This window comes from Paroedura picta, chromosome 4 (genome assembly GCF_049243985.1).
Source record: "Paroedura picta isolate Pp20150507F chromosome 4, Ppicta_v3.0, whole genome shotgun sequence".
Taxonomy (NCBI): domain Eukaryota; kingdom Metazoa; phylum Chordata; class Lepidosauria; order Squamata; family Gekkonidae; genus Paroedura; species Paroedura picta.
In genome coordinates this window covers 146,184,608-146,207,845 of record NC_135372.1, presented here as the reverse complement: position 1 = coordinate 146,207,845, position 23,238 = coordinate 146,184,608, and the positions used below count along the sequence as shown (strand labels likewise).

General features: G+C 56.2%; 1 protein-coding gene across 1 annotated transcript; it reads left to right on the top strand.

Moving 5' to 3' along the window:
• Positions 1–1,381: 1,381 nt before the first annotated feature.
• LOC143836649 (protein-glutamine gamma-glutamyltransferase E-like) lies at positions 1,382–23,037 on the top strand. The gene is made up of 14 exons (XM_077336187.1): positions 1,382–1,626; positions 1,982–2,718; positions 4,124–4,297; positions 5,962–6,204; positions 8,937–9,055; positions 11,546–11,674; positions 11,782–11,962; positions 12,083–12,218; positions 13,281–13,384; positions 13,470–13,712; positions 14,549–14,869; positions 18,636–18,793; positions 19,998–20,122; positions 20,770–23,037. Exons 2-14 carry the CDS (start codon positions 2,712–2,714, stop codon positions 20,927–20,929), a joined length of 2,100 nt encoding a protein of 699 aa, XP_077192302.1. The 5' UTR covers positions 1,382–1,626; positions 1,982–2,711; the 3' UTR covers positions 20,930–23,037.
• The last annotated feature ends 201 nt before the right edge of the window (positions 23,038–23,238 follow it).

The window sequence follows — 23,238 nt, the reverse complement described above, 5'->3', positions numbered from 1 at the left end:
TCCCTCCCCCCCCCACACACACACACTCTCTGGGGGTTTGCCTCAACGTATCTGTGTGTTCTGCTCAGCAGAGGAGGTGGGGAGTGCATGGAAACAGCTGCCAGAGACCTCCTTGGCAGGGCAATGTGAGCCAAGGCAGGAGGCAGGCTGCCCTCTGAATACCCCCCTCCCGATATGTCTCAGTTACTCAGAGAACCAGGCCAAAGGCCCCAAGAGCATCCCCACTGCACTCCCTGGTCAGAGCCAACCCCAAGGCCCAGGAACGCTTCAGCTCCCAAACTGGCCTTCCACGTTGGCTGAGGCTAATCATAGAATCATAGAATAATAGAGTTGGAAGGGACCTCATGGGTCACCTTGGCATCTCTGGCCCAGTCTGGCGGATGTGCTGGGAGTAGCCCAGGGGAGGCATTACTCACAACCTCATAGTTGAGGCCTTCAGTCAGCAAGGACTGAACCAAGAAGCATCACTCTGAGGGTGCCAATGTCTGGCCAGCCCAGTTCTGCTCCGAATGCCTGTTAGGGGAGACCCGGTCCGTGCCCTGTGGGTCACAGTGTCAGTACCCCAGGTGTGCCCCTGGGCACCTTAGGCAGTGTTTCTTCATGGGTAGACCAGCAGGAAGCAACACAAAGGCCTGTCTGGCATCAGAAGTTCCTCTGGGGTGAGCTTCTCCTCAGAGGATTCCAGGGCTGTCAAATGCAACCAGACCCCTTTCCTCTTGACTGCCCCTGCAAGCCTCAACAGTCGGCCAAGGCTGAGCAGAGAGCTCCTTTCACATCGATTCCTCTGGGAGAGGGTAGGGATGGGGCCAGAGCAAAAGGGGCTCACCAGCCTCACTCGAGGGCTCCCCCATTTCTGCTTGGCTGGGTAACCAGATGCCTCTCCGTCCCTCTGCAGGCTCCTTTAGCTTGCCCAGCAGCATGTGCGGCCCACCCACCCAGCGAGGAGGGGCTGCCAAAGGGAAGGGGGGAGGGTGCGGGGTGAAGAGGAGGCCCCCCGCTTTGCCCACCCCCAGGCCCAGCCGTCTCCCTTGCACAGTGGCACCATGAACCGACCAGGGCTGCTGAGCCAGCTGCTTCCTCGGGCAGGGAGCCTCCGCTGCCGCCCCAGAACCATTAGGCCGGGCGGGGCAGGGTGCAGCGTCACTCCCCTTTGGCCCTCGGGGGTTCTTCCAGGATCGGCAAGGAGGCCAGAGCCAGAAGGAGGCGGAATGTTTCCGTGCCAAACAAGCCGGAAACAAACAAGGCCTGGGCTGCTGCTCAGCTGCCGAAGCTGCAAACCGGAAAGTCTACCCCAGGCCCGATAGCATCTGTGGCGTGAAGGGCTCTCGGGTGGGGTGGGGCAGGACAGGCCTGGCTGCCGGCAGCGGGGGGGGGGGGGAGCAGCAGTGGAAGCGGCGGCCCAGCCGAGTGAGCCCCACAGCTAGGACGAAGGAAGAGAGCAAGCAGCCATGAGGCACCCTACGCCACCCCTTGGGAGGAGGGGGTGGAGTGCGCTCCAGTGGCTGAGCACCGCCTGAGTCTCCCTGAGCAGCAGCAGCGCCAGGAAGGCAGGCAGGAGAGGGTTCCCCAAGGAGACTCCCCGCCCGCCCGCCAGCACCCGCTGTGGGTTGCCCTGAAAAGGAGGGGGTGAGTATCCAGGGAGGAAGCTGGGCTGGGCGCCTGGGCTGGAGCACCCACTCCTGGCAGGCCTGCACAGATCCTGTGGCACCACATGTCCAGCCCTTCCGGAAAAAGGAGCCAAGCAGAGAAGCCCAGAGGAGGAGCAGGACAGGAAAGGCCCTGTTGCTGGGCCCTTAGCAAGAGCCCGGGGGTCAGTGGGCTATCTGCCTCAGCCCACCAGGGGCCAGCTGGCAGAAGCCCAACCGAGGAGCAGTTTCACAGGAACCAAAGCTGGGAAGGTGACAGGAAGCCACTTTGGCCCTCCTCCGGGTATAGAAACCAACTCTTCTTCTTCTTCTCCTACTCCTCCCATACCAACAAGGGCCCACTGGACAGGGGACGTGAAGAAACCCTCTCAGGGCCACAAATGGTCCAGCAACCACCCACACCCACACCTCCGACACACAGGACATCTGCCTCGGAGAGAAGGAGACTTGGAGGCTTCTCCCCATGCTCTTTTCAGAAAACCATGAGCAGGGCCACACACAACCAGGGGTCAGCGTGAGCCATCCGCTCAGGGCAGTGATGTGAAATGAAGTGACTCCCCCTGCGGACTCCAGCCAGAGCCCCATGGGCAGAGGGCTGGAGCCCAGCCTCACAGGCACAGCCCAGAACAGAAAGTGAGTAAACAGAATCTCCCTGCCTGCCTCGGGACGGGGCCTGTGAAGCAAGAGAAGTGCCATGGAAAGCGGGAAGTGAGGCTCTGCAAGGCAAGCAGGAAGCACCCCGGTCCTGCCGGTCTTTTCTCCCTCTTCCCCGCCCGGCCATTTCCTCATCTGTGGCGGTGACTCTCGGCCCTGGATTCCACACGTAGGAAGTCTTGCATGTCATCCATATGCAAGAGAATGCACTTCCTCTGAGTAAACAAGGAGGACTTCTCCCTCCCACAGCAACACCTCCCAGCAAGCAGGAAAATTGCTCCTGCAGAGCCCCAGATTAGAGGAACTGGCTAATTGTACCGGGACACTTTGCAGCCGCCTCACTCCTCTCCGGGCGCGCTCTCAGGAGGATGCAATAGAGCTTGCCGGCCAGCGCCAGAAGACAGGAAGAAGATGGCAGGTGGGTGCTGGGGCAGTGGTGGTGGGGGGGGGGGCTGTCCACCCCAAGGCTGCATCCGCTCTGCCCCCTTGGCTCAGGGGGGTGGGCAAGAGGAGGCCGCCGGGCCTTTGCAGAAGGCTTCTTGGGGGAGACCCCTCCCTGGCAGCTGCCCGAGGCCACAGAGCTGAAGGAGGAGCAGACAGGCCCGGCATCCAGCCAGGTAACCTTCTTGAGCACCCAGATTTGCCCCAGAATGACAGCTGACCAGTTGCCTGGCAGGAAAGAGCAGCCAGAGGAGAAGCCATTGGCACCACGTCGTAAGGGAGCTGCCTCCCCTACCCAGAATCATCGGCCCTTCGCGGGCTCCATCCTCAAATCCCCAGACATCTCTCCCCAAGCCTTGCCAGGCCTCTGAGATGTGGGAACTCGCCAGCAGGATTCCTCCCCAAGTCGAAGTCAGGTGGCCAAGACCACCAGCTGCTGCGATTTCATCCGCACCCCATCCTGGGAGGGCAGTTAGGGGGCTTAGAGGGTGCAGCTGGCCTATGGTGGGGGGCCAGCTTCTAGGGGAGGGGAGCCTAGAGATCTCCTGGGATCTTGTCCCTCCTCAGGATCCCCCTCCAAATCTCCAGGGATCTCCCCCCTGAAGATTGGATACACACTTTTCTTGGATGCTTTAGGATGTTTAGGGCTGATCCTGCGTTGAGCAGGGGGTTGGACTAGATGGCCTGTATGGCCCCTTCCAACTCTATGATTCTAGGATTCTAGGATTCTATAAGATGCCATCCTTCATTCCTGGCACAAAGTCAGCCAGCAAGGCTCAAGGTTACCAAAGTCACCCAAACCAACAGGTGGGGATTTGAAGCTGGCTCTCCCAGATCCTAGCTGGACACTCTAGCCACTCCACCACGCTGGTGGTTTCTGGCTCTGCATGCAAGCCTTCCCTCCGGCATGATGCGGCCGTGCCTGAACAAAGTGTGGCGTCCCTGTCGTGGGCTTGTCTGTCCCTGTTGCTCTGCGGACTGCATTGCTCCAGAGCTTTGCAGGGTGCTCTTAGAAAGAAGGCCACTGGCAAGCACCCCAGGAGAGTCCACACCCCCACAGGCACACCGTCCCCTGCCCGCGGATGAACAGAAGGTCTTCCCTTCCCTTGGAAGTGCCTGTGCTTGGGTGGGTGGGGGGAGATGGGGACTGGGATGGAGAAGCAGGTCAACCCTTTCCTGCTCCTCCCTTTGCCAGTCACCTGCCTTGGGTGGGGGGCAGGAGCTGCCATTCGTCCATCAATTGCCCTACAAATGGGCCTACAAATAGGCCCACAGATTTCTGGAGGCACCTGGGACTCCAGAAGGGAAGAGGCTCTGCACCCACGGAGGTAACAGCCACCCCCCCCCACCCCCCCACCCTCATACTGCTTCTTGTGTCCTAGATCTGACCCCGACCCAGCTCTGCTGGCAGGTGCCCGCCAACTCACAAGCACATCACACCAGCTGCTTCAATTCCTCGAATCTGATTCTGCGCCGTGGGCAGGTCTTCAACTGCACCGTGTACTTCAACAGGCCCCCTCAGCCTGGGGACAGCTTGGGCTTCATAGCTGAAACAGGTAACCTCCCTACCCCGGGGGCACCTCCTGTTCCAGTCCATTACGGGGGTGGGGGTGGGGGGTGCGGCCCTTTTGCTCCCAGCCACGTGACACTCTCCTGCCCTCCCCACTGCCAGGTGCCTAGCAGGTCCAACGGGGCTCCGGGCACACCTGCATCCTCGCTCTGGCCTTCTGGCCCCACGGCTCTTCTCCTTCTCTGCCCCATCTTCTGGCAGAAGAGGAGCACAACTCTGCATGGTCCCATCCTTGCATCAGGGTCCTTGAATGAGCCCGCTGCACAAGAAGCTCCACTGGCTGAGACACCCCCCCCACACACACACACACATAGGAAAACTCTCTTGATCTTAAGTGTCTCCTGGACGCGCGCACACAGGCATGCAGAGCTGTGCATTGAGCAGCCCATTCACCCTTCCCTCTCCCCCGTGGGATCTCTGCTCCCCACAGACCTCCCTCTGCAGGAACCAGACGGGGAAGGCTGCCCTCCCACACCCTCTGCACCGCCAGCTGGATGCCCAGCGCTGCAGCCGGGGTGGTGCCAATGGCTTGAAGCAGGGCCAGTCCCAGGGAAGCCCCTGAGCAGAGAGTATTCTGGGACCCCCTACACCCCTTCTGTGCCCGCCTGCCCACCCACCCACACCTCAGGAATCCCTCATCTGCCCACGGGCAAGCTTTCCCAGCAACTGCAGCCACCACTGCCCACCCCCTGGGGGCAGTGGGTACAGCCAGGGGAGCCAGCATCTCTGGGCAGCTGAGGCAGCTGCGAGCACAAGTGACAGGGCTGTGCAGGATCCTCCAGAGGAGACCCATTGAGCCGGCAGCAGTCCAGAAGAAGAAGATGGTTCTTATATGCCGCTTACCCAAAGGAGTCTCCAAGCAGCTTCCATTTCCCTTTCCTCTCCCCACAACAGACACCCTGTGTGGGAGGTGAGGCTGAGAGAGCCCTGAGATTACTGAAGAAGAAGAAGAGTTGGTTCTTATATGCCGCTTTTCTCTACCCGAAGGAGCCTCAAAGAGGCTTCCTTTCCTCTCCCCACAACAGACACCCTGTGTGGGAGGTGAGGCTGAGAGAGCCCTGAGATTACTGAAGAAGAAGAAGAAGAGTTGGTTCTTATATGCCGCTTTTCTCTACTCAAAGGAGTCTCAAAGCGACTTACAGTCGCCTTCCCTTTCCTCTCCCCACAACAGACACACTGTGAGGGAGGAGAGGCTCAGAGAGGCCTGAGATTACTGAAGAAGGAGAAGAAGAAGAAGGGTTGGTACTTAGATGCCGCTTTTCTCTACCCGAAGGAGGCTCAAAGCGGATTACAGTCGCCTTCCTATTCCTCTCCCCACAACAGACACCCTGTGAGGTGGGTGAGGCTGAGAGAGCCCTGATATCACTGCTCAGTCAGAACAGCTTTATCAGTGCCATGGCGGGCCCAAGGTCACCCAGCTGGCTGCATGTAGGGGAGTATGGAATCAAACCTGGCTCGCCAGGTTAGAAGTCCGCACTCCTAACCACTACACCAAGCTGTCCATGGGCTCTGGCTGCTGCCCCCCTCCCAGGAATGCTGGCACCAGCCTTAGACAGAGCTTCTAGGGGGCCGCAAGGCTAAAGGGTCCTCCCCCACCCCTTGGTGCTACCCAGCACATGGCATGTCCTGTTCCTCCCTCTTCCCTGGCAGGACAAGCCCCTTCGGAAAGCAACCACACCAGGACCACCTTTCCCGTCTCCAGTGAGCTGTCCAGGGGCTGCTGGAGCGCAGCGCAGATCTCTCGCGACTCCAACTACATCAACTTCGCCCTCTCTAGCCCCCCCATTGCGGCCATTGGGCACTACAAGCTGAAACTGCGGGTGACCTGTGGGAACAAGGTGACTGTCCAGCTGCTGGGCCAGTTCACCATGCTCTTTAACCCGTGGTGCAAAGGTAAGGACACCCAGCATGCACTTGGGCATAAGGGGGGAGGGGAGGCCTGCCACTGCTCTGGGAAAGGAGGACATTGCTAAGCACAAGACAGAGACCCCAACTGGAGTCTTGCATGCAGCCCTGGAGAACTCTGCAAAAAGGACACAGACCAAATTCACAAGGGCGGGGGCGGGGGCTTCTCCTGGATGCTTGATGCTGATCCTGCACTGTGCAGGGGGTGGGACTAGATGGCCTCCATGGCCCCTTCCCACTCTAGGATTCTAGGAGTCTAATTCAGCAGGGGAATGGGCTGCCTAAGGAGGTGGGGAGCTCCCCCTCACTGGGGGTCTTCAAGCAGCGGCTGGACAGATCCTTCTCCTGGATGCTTAAGGCTGATCCTGCACTGAGCAGGGGGTGGGACTAGATGGCCTGCATGGCCCCTTCCCACTCTAGGATTCTATGAATATAATTCAGCCATGGAAGGGGCTGCCTCAGGAGGTGGGGAGCTCCCCCTCACTGGTGGTCTTCAAGCAGCGGCTGGACAGATCCTTCTCCTGGATGCTTGAGGCTGATCCTGCACTGAGCCGTGGCCTGCATGGCCCCTTCCCACTCTAGGATTATAGGAGTCTAGTTCAGCAGTGGAAGGGGCTGCCTAAGGAGGTGATCCTGCACTGAGCAGGGGGTGGGACTAGATGGCCTGCATGGCCCCTTCCCACTCTAGGATTCTAGGAGTCTAGTTCAACAGTTGAATTGGCTGCCTCAGGAGGTGGGGAGCTCCCCCCTCACTGGCAGTCTTCAAGCAGCGGCTGGACAGATCGTTCTCCTGGATGCTTGAGGCTGATCCTGCATTGAGCAGGGAGTGAGACTAGATGGCCTCTTTGGTCCCCTTCCAACTCTAGGGTTCTATGATTCTATGGCTCTCCTTCCTGCCCCTGCATTCCATGTGTGGCTAGTGTGCTGCCAAAGGCTTTGCTTCCCTAGCTTGGAACAGTACAGTAGGGGTTGTGGCCTCCAGCTGGGCAAGTTAAAGAAGGCCTCCTCCCTTCTGCCCTTCTGTGGCCTCCAAAGCCCTGGCTGGTCTTTAAGGAGGAGAGGTCCCTGTTTAGCTGGTGCTGCAACATTTTGCTCAATACTTTTGCTAAATAATTGCTGTGATGTCTGGTATATCCAAAAGTACCTTTTGCTGGGTAAGCTCTAACTTAAAATCCATGGAGGGAGCAGACATAAACTTATGCCCCATTGTTCTCCAGGTGCAGAAATTGCTGCTGTTTGGCCCAGCTCCTGTCCACAATGCCCCATCCTAGGGAAGGACAAGGGGCCCAGCAGGACTCTCCGGATGGCTCTACCCAGATCTTTTGCTCCCCCTTGGCTTCTCCATGCCATTATCCACCTGACCCCATCCTCTGTTTGTCCTGCTTCTGGGTTTTACCTCACTTTGCTGTCATCTTTCCCAGACATGGCTTCATAGGATATTTTTGGAAAGTCCCCTTGGACACGCTGTGGATGGGAAATAGCTTTTTGTTGTTTTGTTTTTCAGGTCCTGCCCACTTTGGCCTTCGTCTTCTGCTTCGCCTACCCTGGCAACAGTCTCCTCCTCCCATGGAGGGCTTTTCTAGGAAAATCAGGAATGGCTTAATCCCAAGTTATGACCTATTGCAGCACAGCCCTAGTTTCCACTTTTAGAATCATAGAATCATAGAATCATAGAGTTGGAAGGGGCCATACAGGCCATCTAGTCCAACCCCCTGCTCAACGCAGGATCAGCCCAAAGCATCCAAAAGCATCTAAGAAAAGTGTGTATCCAACCTTTGCTTGAAGACTGCCAGTGAGGGGGAGCTCACCATCTCCTTAGGCAGCCTATTCCACTGCTGAACTACTTTGACTGTGAAAATCTTTTTCCTGATATCTAGCCTTTTCACTTTTGTCAAAGTACATCTTTAGTCCTTATTGTTGCGGAGTTTTATGGGGATAGGTGCAGACGTGGGTAGCCATGTGAGGAATGAACAAGAGTCCAGGAGTGCCTGAAAAGCTCACGCAGTTTGTGGTCGGGGAGGAGCATTCATGAGTCTTGTCTGGAGAACTGAACCGTGACTCATTAAAACTCCTCCCCTGCAACAAATTTTGTTCCCCACCTCCTGGACTCATGCTGTTTTCTAGTCTGCAACAAAAGGGATAGATTTTGTGCATAATGTGTAAAATGAAAGCAGGAGACTAGTGCATCCTGCGTTGCACTAGGGCTGATCCTGCGTTGAGCAGGGGGTTGGACTAGATGGCCTGTATGGCCTGTATGGTGCCTAGGGTGGCCAAGGCAAAGCACATGTCCCCACAACTGCTGTATGTTCACCTCTTTTCCTGCAGCTCTTCACAGCTGCAACTTGGAGGAGAATCCCCTCTCCATGAAGCAGTTGATGCCAGAACAGGGTTCTGCCCACAGTCCTCTTTGCAGCCTCTGTGCAGGGACAGAGTCTGCCCTCCCAGACTCCCCCTGCCCTGGCTGAAAGGCCCAACAGGCTGTCCAGACCACATTACCCAAGAAAGGCCAACCCACTATGGGCAAACTATCAGACTCAAAATCCAAAGAAAGAACACCTTGCTCTTCTGGCAGCCTCTTCCCCGCCTCATCTAATGGCCCTCCTGCTTGGCCAGTGCTCTTGGGCACTGGCAGGTCTCCTGGGGCTGGGGACCTTCTGCTTGGCTGTCTTGGGCCCCATCCTGCTCTGCACAAGCCTTCACCGTGCCTCTCTGTCCCACAGATGACCTTGTCTACTTGGCCAACGAGGCAGAGCGGCAGGAGTACGTCTTGAATGAAAATGGAATAATCTTTGTGGGCAATGCGCAGTACATCGAAGCACGAGGATGGTACTATGGCCAGGCAAGTGCTGAATGTCCACTGGGGGGATGGGAAGAATGGGACACAGCAGTCCACAGAAATCTCGTCCTCTCTCATGGCCTGTGAGCGCCAGGCCAAAGCCCCTGAACCCCAGGAACACATGCATGCATTTATTTGTTTGTTTGTTTATTTAATTCATTATATGTTTATATCGCCCTCCCCAAAGGCTCAGGTTGGTTCACATAAAACAGAAACAATACAGATAACTTAGATTAACAATGATAAAGTGATAACAACATGCAACATAGAACAATAGAAAAATATGGAGAACATTAAATTAACACATACTGATAGCCCAGTGGGTTGGGTGGAATTGTAGTGGGGGCCATAGGAGGGAGGCTCAGGGAGAGGGCCCGTGGGAAGGGGTCGGTCAGGTCGACCTCAACCAAATACCTGGTGGAGGACCTCCCATTGGCAGGCCCTACGGAAAAGTGGGGTGTAGGGGAGCCAGAAAGAGGCAGGCAAAAAGGAGGGTGGGAAGAAATGTCACCTCCCAGATTCAAGCAGGACTGCTCAGATGGGAAGTGGGGCTCCCCAGGCTCAGCTGCAGGACACAGCGGGGAGTGGGGGGAGGTAGGTGATTGAGGGCTGGATGCGTTCCCAGGTGCTGCAGTCTGTGCAGAAGCTCCTCTGACTTCTCAGTTTTTGTTTTTAAAAAGAAATTCTCTACCCTTTTTCATTGGGGAGACATAAAGGTATAGGCATATTACTGCAACAAAGGGGGACAGAGCCTTACTTAAAAACATGAAACTGGGGTAATTCAGAAAACTTGATACATAGATTGTCAATATTGTTATAATGATAGAATGATACTCAATTATCAGGGGCTTTTTTGGAGGTGGCAGCTGTAGGAGAAATAATTTCTGTCTGTCCCTACAGTTACACTAGTTTTAACAGGAAGGAAGGAAGGAAGGAAGGAAGGAAGGAAGGAAGGAAGGAAGGAAGGAAGGAAGGAAGGAAGGAAGGAAGGAAGGAAGGAAGGAAGGAAGGAAGGAAGGAAGGAAGCTATATAGAAGATTACCAACAGAGCATATTGCTCAAAAAGAACAAGTTCAGGGAAATCCATGCTGTATGAGAAAAGGTGGAGAAAGCTGGGTCTGTGCTGCTTGGAGAAGAGGAGGGCAAGGGGGGAGAGGACAGCTGCGTTGAACTACCTAAAAGGTACACGCATGTTGTAACTTGTTCACTGCAGCTTTAGAGACCAGGACTGTTGTTATTGTTGTTGTTATTTATTAGATTTCTTACTCGCCGCTCTCAGAAATGACTCACTGTGGGTTACAATAGAATAAAACCCCAATACATAAAAACATACAACCCATTAAAACTAAATACCAACTTGCTCCAGTGACTAAGAGCAGCAGGTTCAAATTACAGGAAAGGAGGTTCCTTTTCAATATTAGGAAGCCTTTTCTGGGGGCTGTTTGTAGATGGAAGAGGCTGCCTTGGAGGGATGGTGGAGTCTCCTTCGTTAGAGGTTTTTAGGAGGAAAATTGGATGAATACCTGTCAGGAGGGTGTGGTTTGTAAGAGTTTCCGGGTGGGGGGACTGGCCTGGCTTCCAGCTGTGTGTGATTCTGATTATCAGAAGAAAAATAAAATAAAGTAAATCTGCATACTTGGAATCTCAAAGAGCAAGAGTGGATAGAAATGCAGCTTCTCGCATTGGGAAATCCATGATAAGCACTGTCAGTTCAATGGGGAGGGAATTTCCCCCACCAGAAATGACCTTGTTCCCAGTGCTCACCCCCTCCCCCCTCCCCCAAGTGTGGGGGTGGGGGTGGCCGGAGCAGAGCCTCCCTCAAGAAGGAGGAGATCTGTGGGCCCAGGCAGGCGCAGGATGAGTTCCCCGTCCCTCGGTCACTGCCCGGCTTCTGTTCGTCATGCTCCTCATGGCACCACCCTTCATTTCGTATGCCGAAGAATGTGAGGAATGTCTGGCTGGGCTTCGAAGGCTCGGCTTCCTCCAGCCTCCAGCATCCAGGTGTGAATTGCCCCCAGACGGGCCCTGTGATGGAAACGGGCAGGCCGAGGGGAGGGCGAGGAGGGCCTTCTTATTCTGCCGGAGACCGTGGTGGGTGGGTGGGTGGGTGGGTGGCTGGGTGGCTGGCTGCCTGCCAGTCGGGGGGCTCTGTGTGCTCCAGCAGGTCCTGCTGCCAGAATAAGGAGCAGGTGGGGCAGAGTAGGCCATAGGTCAGCCACAGGAGGGTTGTGAGCAGGGCCTCCGGGAAGGCTGTCACCTGGTGCCCCCCTGAGTTGCACTTGACAGGGGCACAGGTGACTCTGTGGGGAGGGGAGGTGTCTTCATTTCCACTCCAAGAAGACGGGAGAGGGACTGGCTTGGTGCCTAGAGGCCCCTCCCCCCCTGCTAGACTGAGCAGGCCCAGGCAGGCCCACGGCTCTTCCTGTGGGGCCTGCGTGGACCGGGCAGAGACCTGCCCTCTGGCGTTTCTGAAGGTGCCCCTCCCACTTCCAGTTCCAGCCGAACATCTTGAACTATTGCCTGATGCTTCTGGATCTGAGCCTCTATCACCGCCAGGACCCAGCGGGAGACATGGCCCGGCGAGGAGACCCAAGATATGTGGGCCGTGTGGTCAGCTCCATGGTAAGGCCCCTGCCAGCGGCTCCCGATGGGGTCCCATGCCCAACTCCCCCCTTCCCTGAGCATCCCCTTCCCCTCCTCACTCCCATGGGGCTTCTGCCCCCCTCCAGATCAACGGCAACGACAACGACAATGGCGTGCTGGAGGGCAAGTGGAACGCAGACTTTGCCCACCACGAGAACCCCTCCCGGTGGGACGGAAGTGTGGCCATCCTCAGGAAGTGGGCACAGGACAAGTACAAGCCGGTCCAGTACGGGCAGTGCTGGGTCTTTGCTGGAGTGGCAGGGACAGGTACGCAGGTGGCAGCAGGGACGGGTGCGTGGGTGTAGGGGGGCCGGAGTACAAAGACGAGATGGTCCCTGATGGAGCCACCCCACGTGACCTCTTCCTCCTCCTCCTCCTCTTTTTCAGTCATGAAATGTGTGGGGATGCCTACACGGCTGGTCACAAACTTCAACTCTGCTCATGACTCAAATGGAAACCTGAGCATTGATAAATATTATGACCCCTCTGGAAAGAGCCTCAAAATTGGCCAGGACTCCACATGGTAAAGAAAATGTGCTGGGGAAGGGGTGGGGGTGGGGGTGGGGGTGGGAGAGCTGTCCTTGGTCCTGGCAGTTCCCTCCCTCAGAACTGGAAGATAAACTCTTGCATTGGGGCAGAAGAGCCGCTGGAGAACTTGTGGGTGTCGGAGGTAAGAACTGAAAATTCCCCAGTTTGAAAGTTTAGCAGATCCCCTCCCAGCCTTGCACTGTAGGACATACCAGGGCCAAGCAGCAAGAAGCTACTCTCCTAGCAGGAGGGGGGGAGGGGGGGGTAACCCACATGCCTGGATCCGAACTCTAATCCGCTTCTCGGATGATGCAGACTGCTGGAGGCTTCGTGCTCTTTGCAGCTTTAAAGGCAGCTTTCTGCACTAAGAAAATTCTGTTTGTTAGGAGAAGAAAAGAGTTGGTTCTTATACCCCGCTTTGCATTTCTAAGACTTGAGAGTCCTCAGGACTTTTTGGCATCTGGGACTGGCAGAAAAGAGGGGGATGACAACAAGGACCTTCTCCAAAATGTTCAGCCTGCATGCCCTGCCACTCTCAATCTGCTCTCCCTCCTTGGGAAACTTTGTCTGGTTTGAGTGTGAAGCAGGCCATTCCCCCTCCCCCGCTACACACAGTGGGGTGTTCTGAACAGTCCCTGGCATGCAAGGGGCACAGCTTGCCTGATACTCCGCCCAGGAGGCCAGCTTTGTAACCTTTCCAGGTCTTACGCTGCAGTCTGGCTTGCCAAGATTGGCGCAGGTGGGCAGCCAAGACATAATACCAAGTGGGCATCCTTTGGACTGCCTTTTCGGCAGGGTGAGGGCATTCCGTCAAGTGCTTTGGTGCACCAGCTCTTCAGCCAGCGAGGAAATGGCCTCATGATGCAAGAGCGTTGCATGAGCCTCCCCCTGCTGCTGCTGCTGCTGCCACCGCTGCCACCGCTGCCACCGTTGCTTCGCAGGGCAATGGGTGGCCTGCAGGACCCAGGCCATGTCCCCTGAGCAGGAGAGGTGGGCTCATCCGAGTGGCTAATCTCCAGGTCAGTCCGCAAGGCAGGCTGTGCTTTCCTCCCTCCAGGGATTACCACGTCTGGAACGAAAGCTGGTTTGTCCGGAAAGATCTTGGGACAGCCTACAGCGGGTGGCAGGTGGTCGATGCCACCCCGCAGGAGAGGAGCCAAGGTGAGGAAGCCCCCTAGGGTGCTTTGGCTGGGAATGCCGGCCTTTCCCCCCCCCCCCACGCTTGACTCCGGCCTCTTCCTTGCAGGGGTCTACCAGTGCGGACCAGCCTCTGTCCAGGCTGTCAAACAGGGCGACATCGAACTGTTGTACGACACGGCCTTCGTCTTCACAGAAGTGAACGCGGACATTAACCGGTGGGTGGTCCACAAGGACGGGTCCCGTGTCCGAGCCTATTGTGACACCTCCTCCATTGGCACCCACATCAGCACCAAAGCGGTGGGCAGCAACCAGCGAGTAGACATCACCGGCACCTACAAGTACCCGGAAGGTCAGTGCTGGCGCTTGGGCCTCTGCAGAAGGGCTGTGCGGCCTCTCTTCTCCGCTGGGGCGTCCCTTGGGAGGTTTCCCTGGGTGGGCCAGGGGGGCACCTGGCTAGAAGCCCCTCTGCCAAGAGAGGACTGGCTGCCTCCCAGGGAGGTGCTGCTGCTTGCGTTGTGGGCCTCCAGCTGGTCTCAGCCCTCAAACTGTTCCTGGACCCCCCAGGTTGGAGGCTCCTGTGGGTGGGCCGGGAAACTCTGCTGAGGAATGGCAGGCTCAAACTTTTCCAGGTAGCCTTCAGAGCAGGAGTCCGCATTGCCTGAGGAGCCGGGAGGTAGCCAGGACTCCCTCATTCTATCTAGCAGACACTCGCTTGCAGAGTGCTCATTGGCTGGCCCCTGTGGCAATCATGATGCTTACTGATTGCCCAAAATCCAGGACTAGTGGCTGCTCTCTTCCCATCTCTGTTTTTCCCTACTGGTGGAAGGAAGCAGGTGTGGGCCAGCAAGGTGCACCTTTGTAACTTCTGGAAAGGCACGGGGGAGGGGTGGTAGGTAGCTCAGGGGCTGAGCCCCTGCTTGGCTTGCAGGAAGTCCCTGGCTCAGTCCCCAACTCCATCTCCAGTCGCAAAGGAGCAGGCGGGAGGGGCAGGAAACACCTTGCCCTGGGGCCTGGAGAGCCACTGCCGGACTGAGCAGACCACCCTGACCTGGATGGGCTGAGAGGGTCTGCTCCCGTCAAAGGCCGCTTCACACGGCACGGTGTGTTCACCAGAGCTGCTCAACAGGTGAGCTTGGGCAGTGGTGTTGGTGGCGTCTTGTGCTGATGCTCCCCTTTTCCACGCAGGCTCGGCAGAGGAAAGGAATATTTACAAGAAGGCCTGCTCCAAGCTGCCCAGGTCCAGCAGCACACCGGCCAGGCGCCCGAGCACCCTTGATGGCACGTCTTCCGAGCTCAACACGCTCCCGGAGCTCTATGGGAAGTTCCGGCTGGCTCAGCCTCCCGTGCTCGGGAAAGACATTGAACTCATCCTGACGCTGGCCAACCTGTCCTTGGCACCGAAGACCGTCATGGTGAACCTCAGCGCCTCGAGTGTGCTGTACACGCGCACGGCTGTCCAGGAGATCCTAAAGGAAACCGTGCATGTCCGTTTTGATGCCCAAGAAGGTAACGGGGTCAGAGCACATAGCCATGGGGAGCAGCTGTAGTGGGGCTCCCTGCTTAGGGGCCTGGTGGATCTGTGGGCCGCTACACCCACCCACCCTTCCCGCCCCACCTCTTGGCAGGAAGAACACCAGCTTGGACCCTAGCCAATGGCCAGCCGTGAGGGCAAACAGTAACAGTATGTATTTTAGCAGGCTGTGTTGTGCTTCCCATGGTGCTGCCAGTCACACAGCAGCTGGAGAAAATCCTAGGGTGGGCCGCTCTGGGCGGGGAGAGACCTGGGGACTTTGGGGTAGAGCTGGGAGTGAGCAAGGTCTCGGGTGGGGAGGGACCTCAGTGGGCTCAGAGTCCACCCTCCACAGCAGGGCAACTCATGTCTGCCCCCTGGAGAGATGAGCTATCCTTCCAGGAGATCCCCAGGTCCCACCTGGAAGCTGGCATCCCTAAGTGAACGTTGCTTTTGACACCCGCAGGAGGGAATCAGAGAATGGGGAGAGGGGGCTGAGTGGAAACTGCCTCAGTAAGGAGCTAGTTGCATTTCTTTGGAGCTGGCATGGGGTAGGGTGGGCCTCTCTTAGGATTCCTCAGAGCTTATGTGTACCAAGAGCAGGAAGGTCTGGCAAGGAGTGGCTGCAGGAGGAGAGGTTTGAACAGGGCCGAAATCCCCCCTCTTTCTCCCACCTCCACCATGAAAGGGTGTCTTTGTGCCCCTCACACCTTCCACTGCCTGCTTTGCTTCAGGCTGGGAATTTTGGGGGCGCCCTTCTTGCCCATGCAGCCCCTTGTGGGGAGCCTTCCACAGGTCCTCCCACTGCCTAAACTCAGGGCTCTGCCCACAGGGGACAAAGCGGGGTGTTGCATTCTGAGCAGTTGGCCTGCTTGCCCGTTCAGCTCAGCTGGGTTTCTTGAAGGACGGTCCAGGGAGGTCTTTGCCCTGCCAACAAAAGCGCGTCTGGTCAAGGCTACGGTCTTCCCAGTTGCAATGTGGAGGTTGGACCCTAAGGAAGGCCGAGCGTCAAAGAACTGAGGCTTTTGAACTCTGGTGCTGGAGAAGACTCTTGCCAGTCCCTTGGACTGCAAGGCGAACAAACCGGTCAGTCCTCGAGGAGATCAGCCCTGACTGCTCCTTAGAAGGCCCGATCCTAAAGATGAAACTCAAATACTTTGGCCACCTCATGAGAAGGAAGGACTCCCTGGAGAAGAGCCTAATGCTGGGAGCGATTGAGGGCAAAAGAAGAAGGGGACGACAGAGAATGAGGTGGCTGGATGGAGTCACTGAAGCAGTAGTTGCAAACTTAAATGGACTCTGGGGAATGGTAGAGGCCAGGAAGGCCTGGAGGATCATTTTCCATGGGGTCACAATGGTCAGGACACGACTTCGCAACAACAACAATACATTCTAGGTAACACCGTGTGTGAACGAGACCTTGGGGTACTTGTGGATTGTAAACTAAACATGAGCAGGCAGTGTGATGCAGCGGTAAAAAAGGCAAATGCCATTTTGGGCATCACATCAAAATCACAAGATGTCATAGTCCCGTTGTATACGGCACTGGTCAGACCACACCTGGAGTACTGTGTGCAGTTCTGGAGGCCTCACTTCAAGAAGGACGTCGATAAAATTGAAAGGGTACAGAGGAAAGCGACGAAGATGATCTGGGGCCAAGGGACCAAGCCCTATGAAGATAGGTTGAGGGACTTGGGAAAGTTCAGCTTGGAGAAAAGGAGGTTGAGAGGGGACATGATAGCCCTCTTTAAGTATTTGAAGGGTTGTCACTTGGAGGAGGGCAGGATGCTGTTCCCATTGGCTGCAGAGGAGAGGACACGCAGTAATGGGTTTAAACTTCAAGTACAACGATATAGGCTAGATATTAGGAAAACAATTTTCACAGTCAGAGTAGTTCAGCAGTGGAATAGGCTGCCTAAGGAGGTGGTGAGCTCCCCCTCACTGGCAGTCTTCAAGCAAAGGTTGGATACACACTTTTCTTGGATGCTTTAGGATGCTTAGGGCCGATCCTGTGTTGAGCAGGGGGTTGGACTAGATGGCCTGTGTGGCCCCTTCCAACTCTATGATTCTATGATTCTATGATTCATTACCAATACAATTTCTTTTATATACATGAAGAATCAATCATAACAGTTTCTAGATAATTTCCATTTTCAGTTACTTCTTCTGTGGTTGAGTCCTCCATTCTCAGTTTGCTTTAACAATAGTGGGAAAATCTTACAGCCTTTCCTTATATTACTGCTTTAATATCAATCAATAGGCCATTGCCTCAAAGGTACCGGGGAATTTTAGTCAAAAACATTTCCTGATACCTTTTAGTGTTGTCATTTTATGAACTCAGGCAGTTTGTGTGGGCAGGAAGGGATGTGTCAGTGTTTGTCTCTTGTGGCTCTTCCATCCATACCCAGGGAATTGCTAATTGTCACTATAAGATGCTCGGTGAATTTCCTCCAGGCCAGGCTGGATTCTGGAGATTTTTGGTGGAGGGGCCACTTGGGCATGAAATTGGGCTTACCGTGGGTGGGAAGGTAGTTGTGAGTGTCCTGCCTTGTGCAGGTGGTTGGACTAGATGACCCTGGAGGCCCCTTCACAACTCTATGATTCTATGATCTGGTCTCTCACCAGATCAGGTCCACAAAATAACTTAGGAAGTTACAGTGCAGTTCAGTCCTTACTGCTAGACAAAAACACTGCAAAGCAGCAAAGGAGACAAGAAGACAAAGCACAGAAGCAACGGGAGTCTCTCTCTGAGTCTGTCTCTGCCTTTGAGCACAATGCTCAGCACCTCTTCTCTTGAAAAGAGGAAGTGGGCAGTCCCACTGGAACAAAATTCAAACTGGCTTCTTGGCAGACTCTGCAGTTCCTGGGCTGCCGCCAGGTGTCTCTCCTGAGCATGTGACCAGGACCTTGCAGTGTAGAAAGACCAGCCCTTCCTGGTAGGCCTGAACCAAATAACTAATGATTGCATTCCAACACTGGGAGCAGGATGGGGGGAGGCACCCTTGCAGCTGAGCGGGTAGGGAAAGGGCCCGCTCGAGGTGCCCTGAGGTGCCAGCTCGAATCCCAGGGGATGCAGCTGGCCCAACGCAAGGTTGGGCCCACAGCCAGCCAGCTGTGCAGAGCGCAGAGCATCATCCAGCACCTGACCCTGGGCAGGAAGGGAAGGCCAACCTGCACGGAGGGAAGAAAGCCTAGGCAGCTGAGCTGACTTGGTGGAGAGGGTGGCAGCAAGAGCCTGCTGTGAGTAGGGGGGAGATGGAGGGGGACTGAGGTCCACACGCCCCCTGGATTGAGAGAGTTGCAGGGATGTTCATCCAGGAGGCATTCCAAGTTCCCCTTCGAGCTCAGCAAAGCTGTGGGTGGTGGGGGGGAGTTCTTGCTGCAGAGTCCCGGACCCCCTCCTGGCATTGTGAAGAATCTGTGGCAGAATCGCTGTCCGAGAGCAACACAGCAGCTCACTTCTGGAGGGGGGCAGTGAATGGACGGGGGGACGGCTGCCAAATTTCAGGGACTGCCCCCATGTTGGTCTGGTGCCCCATTGGTGCCAAAGGCAAAGATTGAGGGGAGGAATGGAAGACAGAACCATGAGGGGTGGGGGGGAGAATAGGCCTCTATGACACCCCTCCCCCCTGCCCAGCCCTGTCCAGTCTGCCCACTGGGCTACTTGAGGGGGAGGGGAGGGGGCCGGGAGCGAGTGCCCCTGGCCCTCAGGTGGCCTTGCAGCCGGAGAAAGGTGCCTGTCTCTCTTGCTTTCCCTACCAGAGAAGCACATCCCCTTGCGCATCTCGTACGGCCGCTACGGAGGATCCCTGACGGATGACAAGAAGATCCTGGTGACGGCCTTGTGTGATGTCACGGAGGGCATCAAGCTGCTGGTGGAGAAGGCCATCACCCTGGAGAGCCCGGGCATCTCCATCGCGGTAAGGAGAGGATGGCTCCCCAAATCCATGCCGGGTGGGGTGGCTGCTCAGGTCCCCCCGCCCCAATGCCAGAGGGCCCACAAGTGGCAGCCTCCACCCACCCCACCGGGCCCCCGGCAGTCCTCCTGCCACTTCCCCTCCCAGGCCACGAGGGGCCCAGACCCCCAGCAGAGCCTGCCTGTTGCATGTGGCAGAAAGCACAGTCAAAAACCGGGGGCTGGTGGGGCAAGTAGCGGTTCCAGGCCACATCAGCGCCGTGTTCTGTGTGTCACCCTGACCCTGTTCTTTCTGGAGGGGGAGGGCTAATTTCTAAATCAGTACCTGAACTGTGGCTGCAGTAGCCATAGCCAGGGGCCATTGAGCTACGCGAGGGCATGCGTGAACACTGTCGCTAGAAAGAAGGGCGGTGCCAGCTACCCATCTAGCACCCAGTGGAGCCCCTGGTGCCTGTGCAGGGGTGGGATGGGGTGGGGGCAGCCTTAGGGCCAGGCGGGGGAAACAGCCCCCGGAAGGAAGGGTGGGGAGCTCTGTGTCCGTCCGTCCCCCCCCCCCCCTCCGGCAGCCTCCAAGCAGAGCTCTGCAGCTCAGTAGGGCTCCGGCAGCAGCCGGGGGGGGGGGGGCAGGTGCTGCAGGCGGTGGGGGGAGCAAAGGCTCTCTTGGCAGCCAGCTGTAAAGGGGGGTGGAAACGGCTTTGGGTCCCCCTTGGGCTACAAACCAAGTGCACGAAGAAGCAAATCAAGGAGGCAAGTCGGCTGCCAAGCTGAGGCCCAGGTTGCCTGGCCATCCCATCCTATATTTTGATGAACGCTGTTCGTGTTCTTCCTTTCTCTTTTCCCCGTGACTCAAATCTGGACTTTTTGCTTTCCCACCAAACAAAAAAGGCTTTGGGCAGTTTTGACACTTCCTGAGTCCACTCCCCACCCAGAGGAGGCCGAGGCTGTAGGCCTGCTCTTAAAGCACCGTTCCTCCATTTCATTTTGAGAAAAAGAACTGAGAGGACAGACGGCCAGTCCTGGAGTGCCCCAGCAGGGGTGGCTGGGGGAGGGGGGGGCGGCCCTGCAGAGGCCAGCGGAAGGAGGACCCCCCCCTCGGGGGGGGGCAGTGCTTCTTGTGGTGTGTTAGACGGCCGGGCCTTGACCAGCCAGCTACGCCTCGCTTTCTGCCACGGGCCTAGTGGGCTGATCTGGGTTGTTCCCTGCTGCAGGTTCCCCCAAATGTGCAGGTCAACAAGCCCACCACAGTGGAGATCTCCTACGCCAACCCCCTCCCGGAGCCGGTGGACAACTGCGTGCTGCTGGTGACCCTCATGGGGCAGGCTGTCAAGATCAAGTAAGTGTGGTGGGGGGTGGGCAGGGCAGGGCAGGGCCCCAACCTGTTCCCTGGCCTGGGTGGTGGCCATTGGAAGTTCCTGCGGTTCCTGACCGAGGACACAGCCGGAGTCCACCCAGGTGTCTTTAGGACCAACAGCGTTTAACTCTGGGAAGAAGCTTCCGTCTGGACCTGGAAGAAGTGCTTCTTGCACCCAGAATTACACTTGCTTGGGCTTAAAGGCACCTGGCTGGACTCCAGCTGTGATCTTCTGCTTCAGAAACTATGTGCAGAGAGATGGTGTTTCAGCACTAAAGGGGCAGGCCTCGTCCCAGTGGCTCAATGGCAGAGCTTCCCACGTTCAGTCCCCGGCCAGAGCCTCTCCACCTGGAGCCTTGAGGAGCAGGTGATGAGAAAGGCTGTCCTCTGCCGGACAAGGGACCAAGGAGTGACTCAGCAGGAAGCAGCTTCTTGTGTTTCCAATGGAACATTAAAAGCCCGCCAGCAGTCAGGAATGGTGGGGCCAGGGTATGTCCTGTGGGGGTGAGGGGGCAATGTGGATCCCCCTCCCGACACACACACTTTCCCCAAGCCTGGTCTTTCTTCAGGCCATCTCTGAGTGTCTTGAGGACCCCTCACCATTCTCTCTTTCCCTCCATCTGTTCCAGTGTGGCAGGACTGGCCCCCGGGGAGAAATCCAAAATCTACTTTGAGTTCACTCCCCGTGCCGCTGGAGCCATGCAACTGCACGTGGACTTCTCCTGCAACAAGTTCCATCACATCAAGGGATTTGTGCTCATGAAGATCACACCCCCGGCCTCCCACTGATTTGGTGCTGGGCGCTCCGGGCTCGAAGGGGGGCCGTCCTGCTCCCAAGCAGAGCCAGGGAGGGGGGGGGGCACGTGGCTCATGCACTACCATTAAAATCCTTTAGCAGGCAGACTAAGCTTTGTCTCTGGGTGCATTGTGTGTGGAAGGACGCAGGTGTGTTCTGGCAGGGCTCCTTCCCCTTCAGCCACGGAGGAGGAGGAGGCCACGGGTGGCCACCCATGGCTTGAGCGGGAAGGGCACAGCACACCCTCTCTGACCCTGCCACCCACCTCTTGGCAGGCTTCCCTGGGCAGCCAGATAGGAGGTGGCAAGGACCCAGTCAGGCTGAGCAAAGCAAGACCTGGCCCTGGCCTGTACCTTCCTGGATTTCCCTTCGGACCGGAAGCAACACATGATGTCAGACATGTCCCCAAGCCTCTGTGCTGCCCCTTGACCCCTGACTCTGCAGATTGCTTCATAAACTCCGAGGCCCAGAAACTGGGCGCCTGCTGGGGCCCCAGGATGATCAATTAGATCTGAACCCAGTCCTGCCTAGGAGCCCAATGTGGGTTTGGGCAAGGAGCTCTCGAGGCTCAAAACTGCCCTGGCCCCTGATGCAAGATTCAGTTCTTGTCGGTCCCCAAGCTGCAGCTGGACTCCAAGGCACCTGTCCTACTGCAGACCCACCCGGCTCCCCTCGGAAACTGCAGCCACTGAGTAAGGAAAGGACAGTTCATGTGGGATATGCCAGAGACACTCGAACCTGGATGCTCCAGGCAGAAGCTAAGATGGGTCGGCCTTGGTCAGCGCTCGGGTGGGAGACCACCAAGGAAGCCGGGCCTGCTCTGCAGAGGCAGTGCCTGGCAAACTTCCTCACAGCATCTCTTGCCTGAAAATCACAGGGGGGGGGTCATCATAAATTAGTTGCAACACAAGGACCCCCCCACACACACACACAAAAAAAGAAAGTTACAGGCAGGGCCAAACTCACTCAGAAAAGAAAGGGGCTGGAAAGTAATCGAGTGCCCTAGCCTGACCCCCTTTCTTGATTCCTGCTACTCTTTATGCTACCTGTCCCTGTCCCCACTGCTTTGGGGTGAGGGGCCCATTCCCTCCAATAAAGCCCCTCTGCTGCACAGCTCCTGGGAATGAGCAGCCTCCCAGGTCAAGGCTCCTGCTTCACACAAACACCCCAGCCCAACTCTGAGGCTTGGCGGCTGCCTGGGAAAGGCAGGCCTGCCAGGAAATGGACAGGCTCTCCCCAACTCAAAGCAGCCTCTCTTGCCAACCACTGGGGTCACCCAACAAAGACACAACCCAGGGAGCGACATGCCAGCTTTGTCCCCAGACCTAGGAATGCACCAGCTGCCCCATCCCAGGCTCTTTTGCTTGTACATCCCCCCCTCCCAAACATGCCCCCCTGTGCCAGCAATGCCCTCCTGCTGTAAGAGGCTCTCTGCGTAAGAGAATCAGTGGACACCCATTAGACATAAGCCATCACAATGTTCAAAAAGCAGCAGGGGGACTTTTTACTCTCCCTGGACATATAAATAAAGACCTGAAAGTCACTGTTCTTAAAAGAAAAACTCAAGGGGCACGCACACAGTGAAAGTGCTGAATTAGAACTCAGCAAGAAATGCAGCACTACAGGTCACCCCAGCTTAACAGACACGTAGGACCCCTTACTACAACCTCTAGTAGCACTACAAGACTTACTGTTTGGAAATACTGATCACCTGTTCTTACATGTTTTGGTTGTGAAAACTGCTGTCACAGGTGACTCACAGCAACCCTGCAGGGTGTGCAGAGGTGGTGGTCCATTGCCTGCCACTGTGTCACAGCACTGGAAGGGAGGGAGGGAAGGAGGGAGGGAGGAAGAAGAAGAAGAAGTTCAATCCCACTGCTATTGAGTAATTACTCATAGTGATGTCAATATTTGTACACCCCTTCAAATTTAAATTTATGCAACCAGCTTGAGATTGAATTATATACCCAAAACATTATAAGAGCCTAAGTTATTTCCAAAAAAACATTAGAGAAGATCAAGTTATTACAATATTGAGAATTCACTGATGAAGAAAGCAAAAACAGACTATACCTGGGAATCCATTTTGAAATTGTGTTGAACACTGTGATATTTTGAACATTAAATCACTTCGCCATCACCAGCTTGAGACTTTTTTCTTCTACTTTATCACAGCTGATTTATTTTTATTTATTTATTTGATTTGATTTCTATACCGCCCTTCCATATGGCTCAGGGCGGTTTACATACAGCATCATAGGGGATTACATGAAACGAGTCAACATACAACATATACAATATA

Bases quoted from the DNA above. Each gene is read 5' to 3' on its own strand.
- LOC143836649 (XM_077336187.1), top strand. The intron at 6,205-8,936 runs GTAAGGACACCC...TCTGTCCCACAG, and splicing joins CTTTAACCCGTGGTGCAAAG to ATGACCTTGTCTACTTGGCC. The intron at 13,385-13,469 runs GTGAGGAAGCCC...TCTTCCTTGCAG, and splicing joins CCCGCAGGAGAGGAGCCAAG to GGGTCTACCAGTGCGGACCA.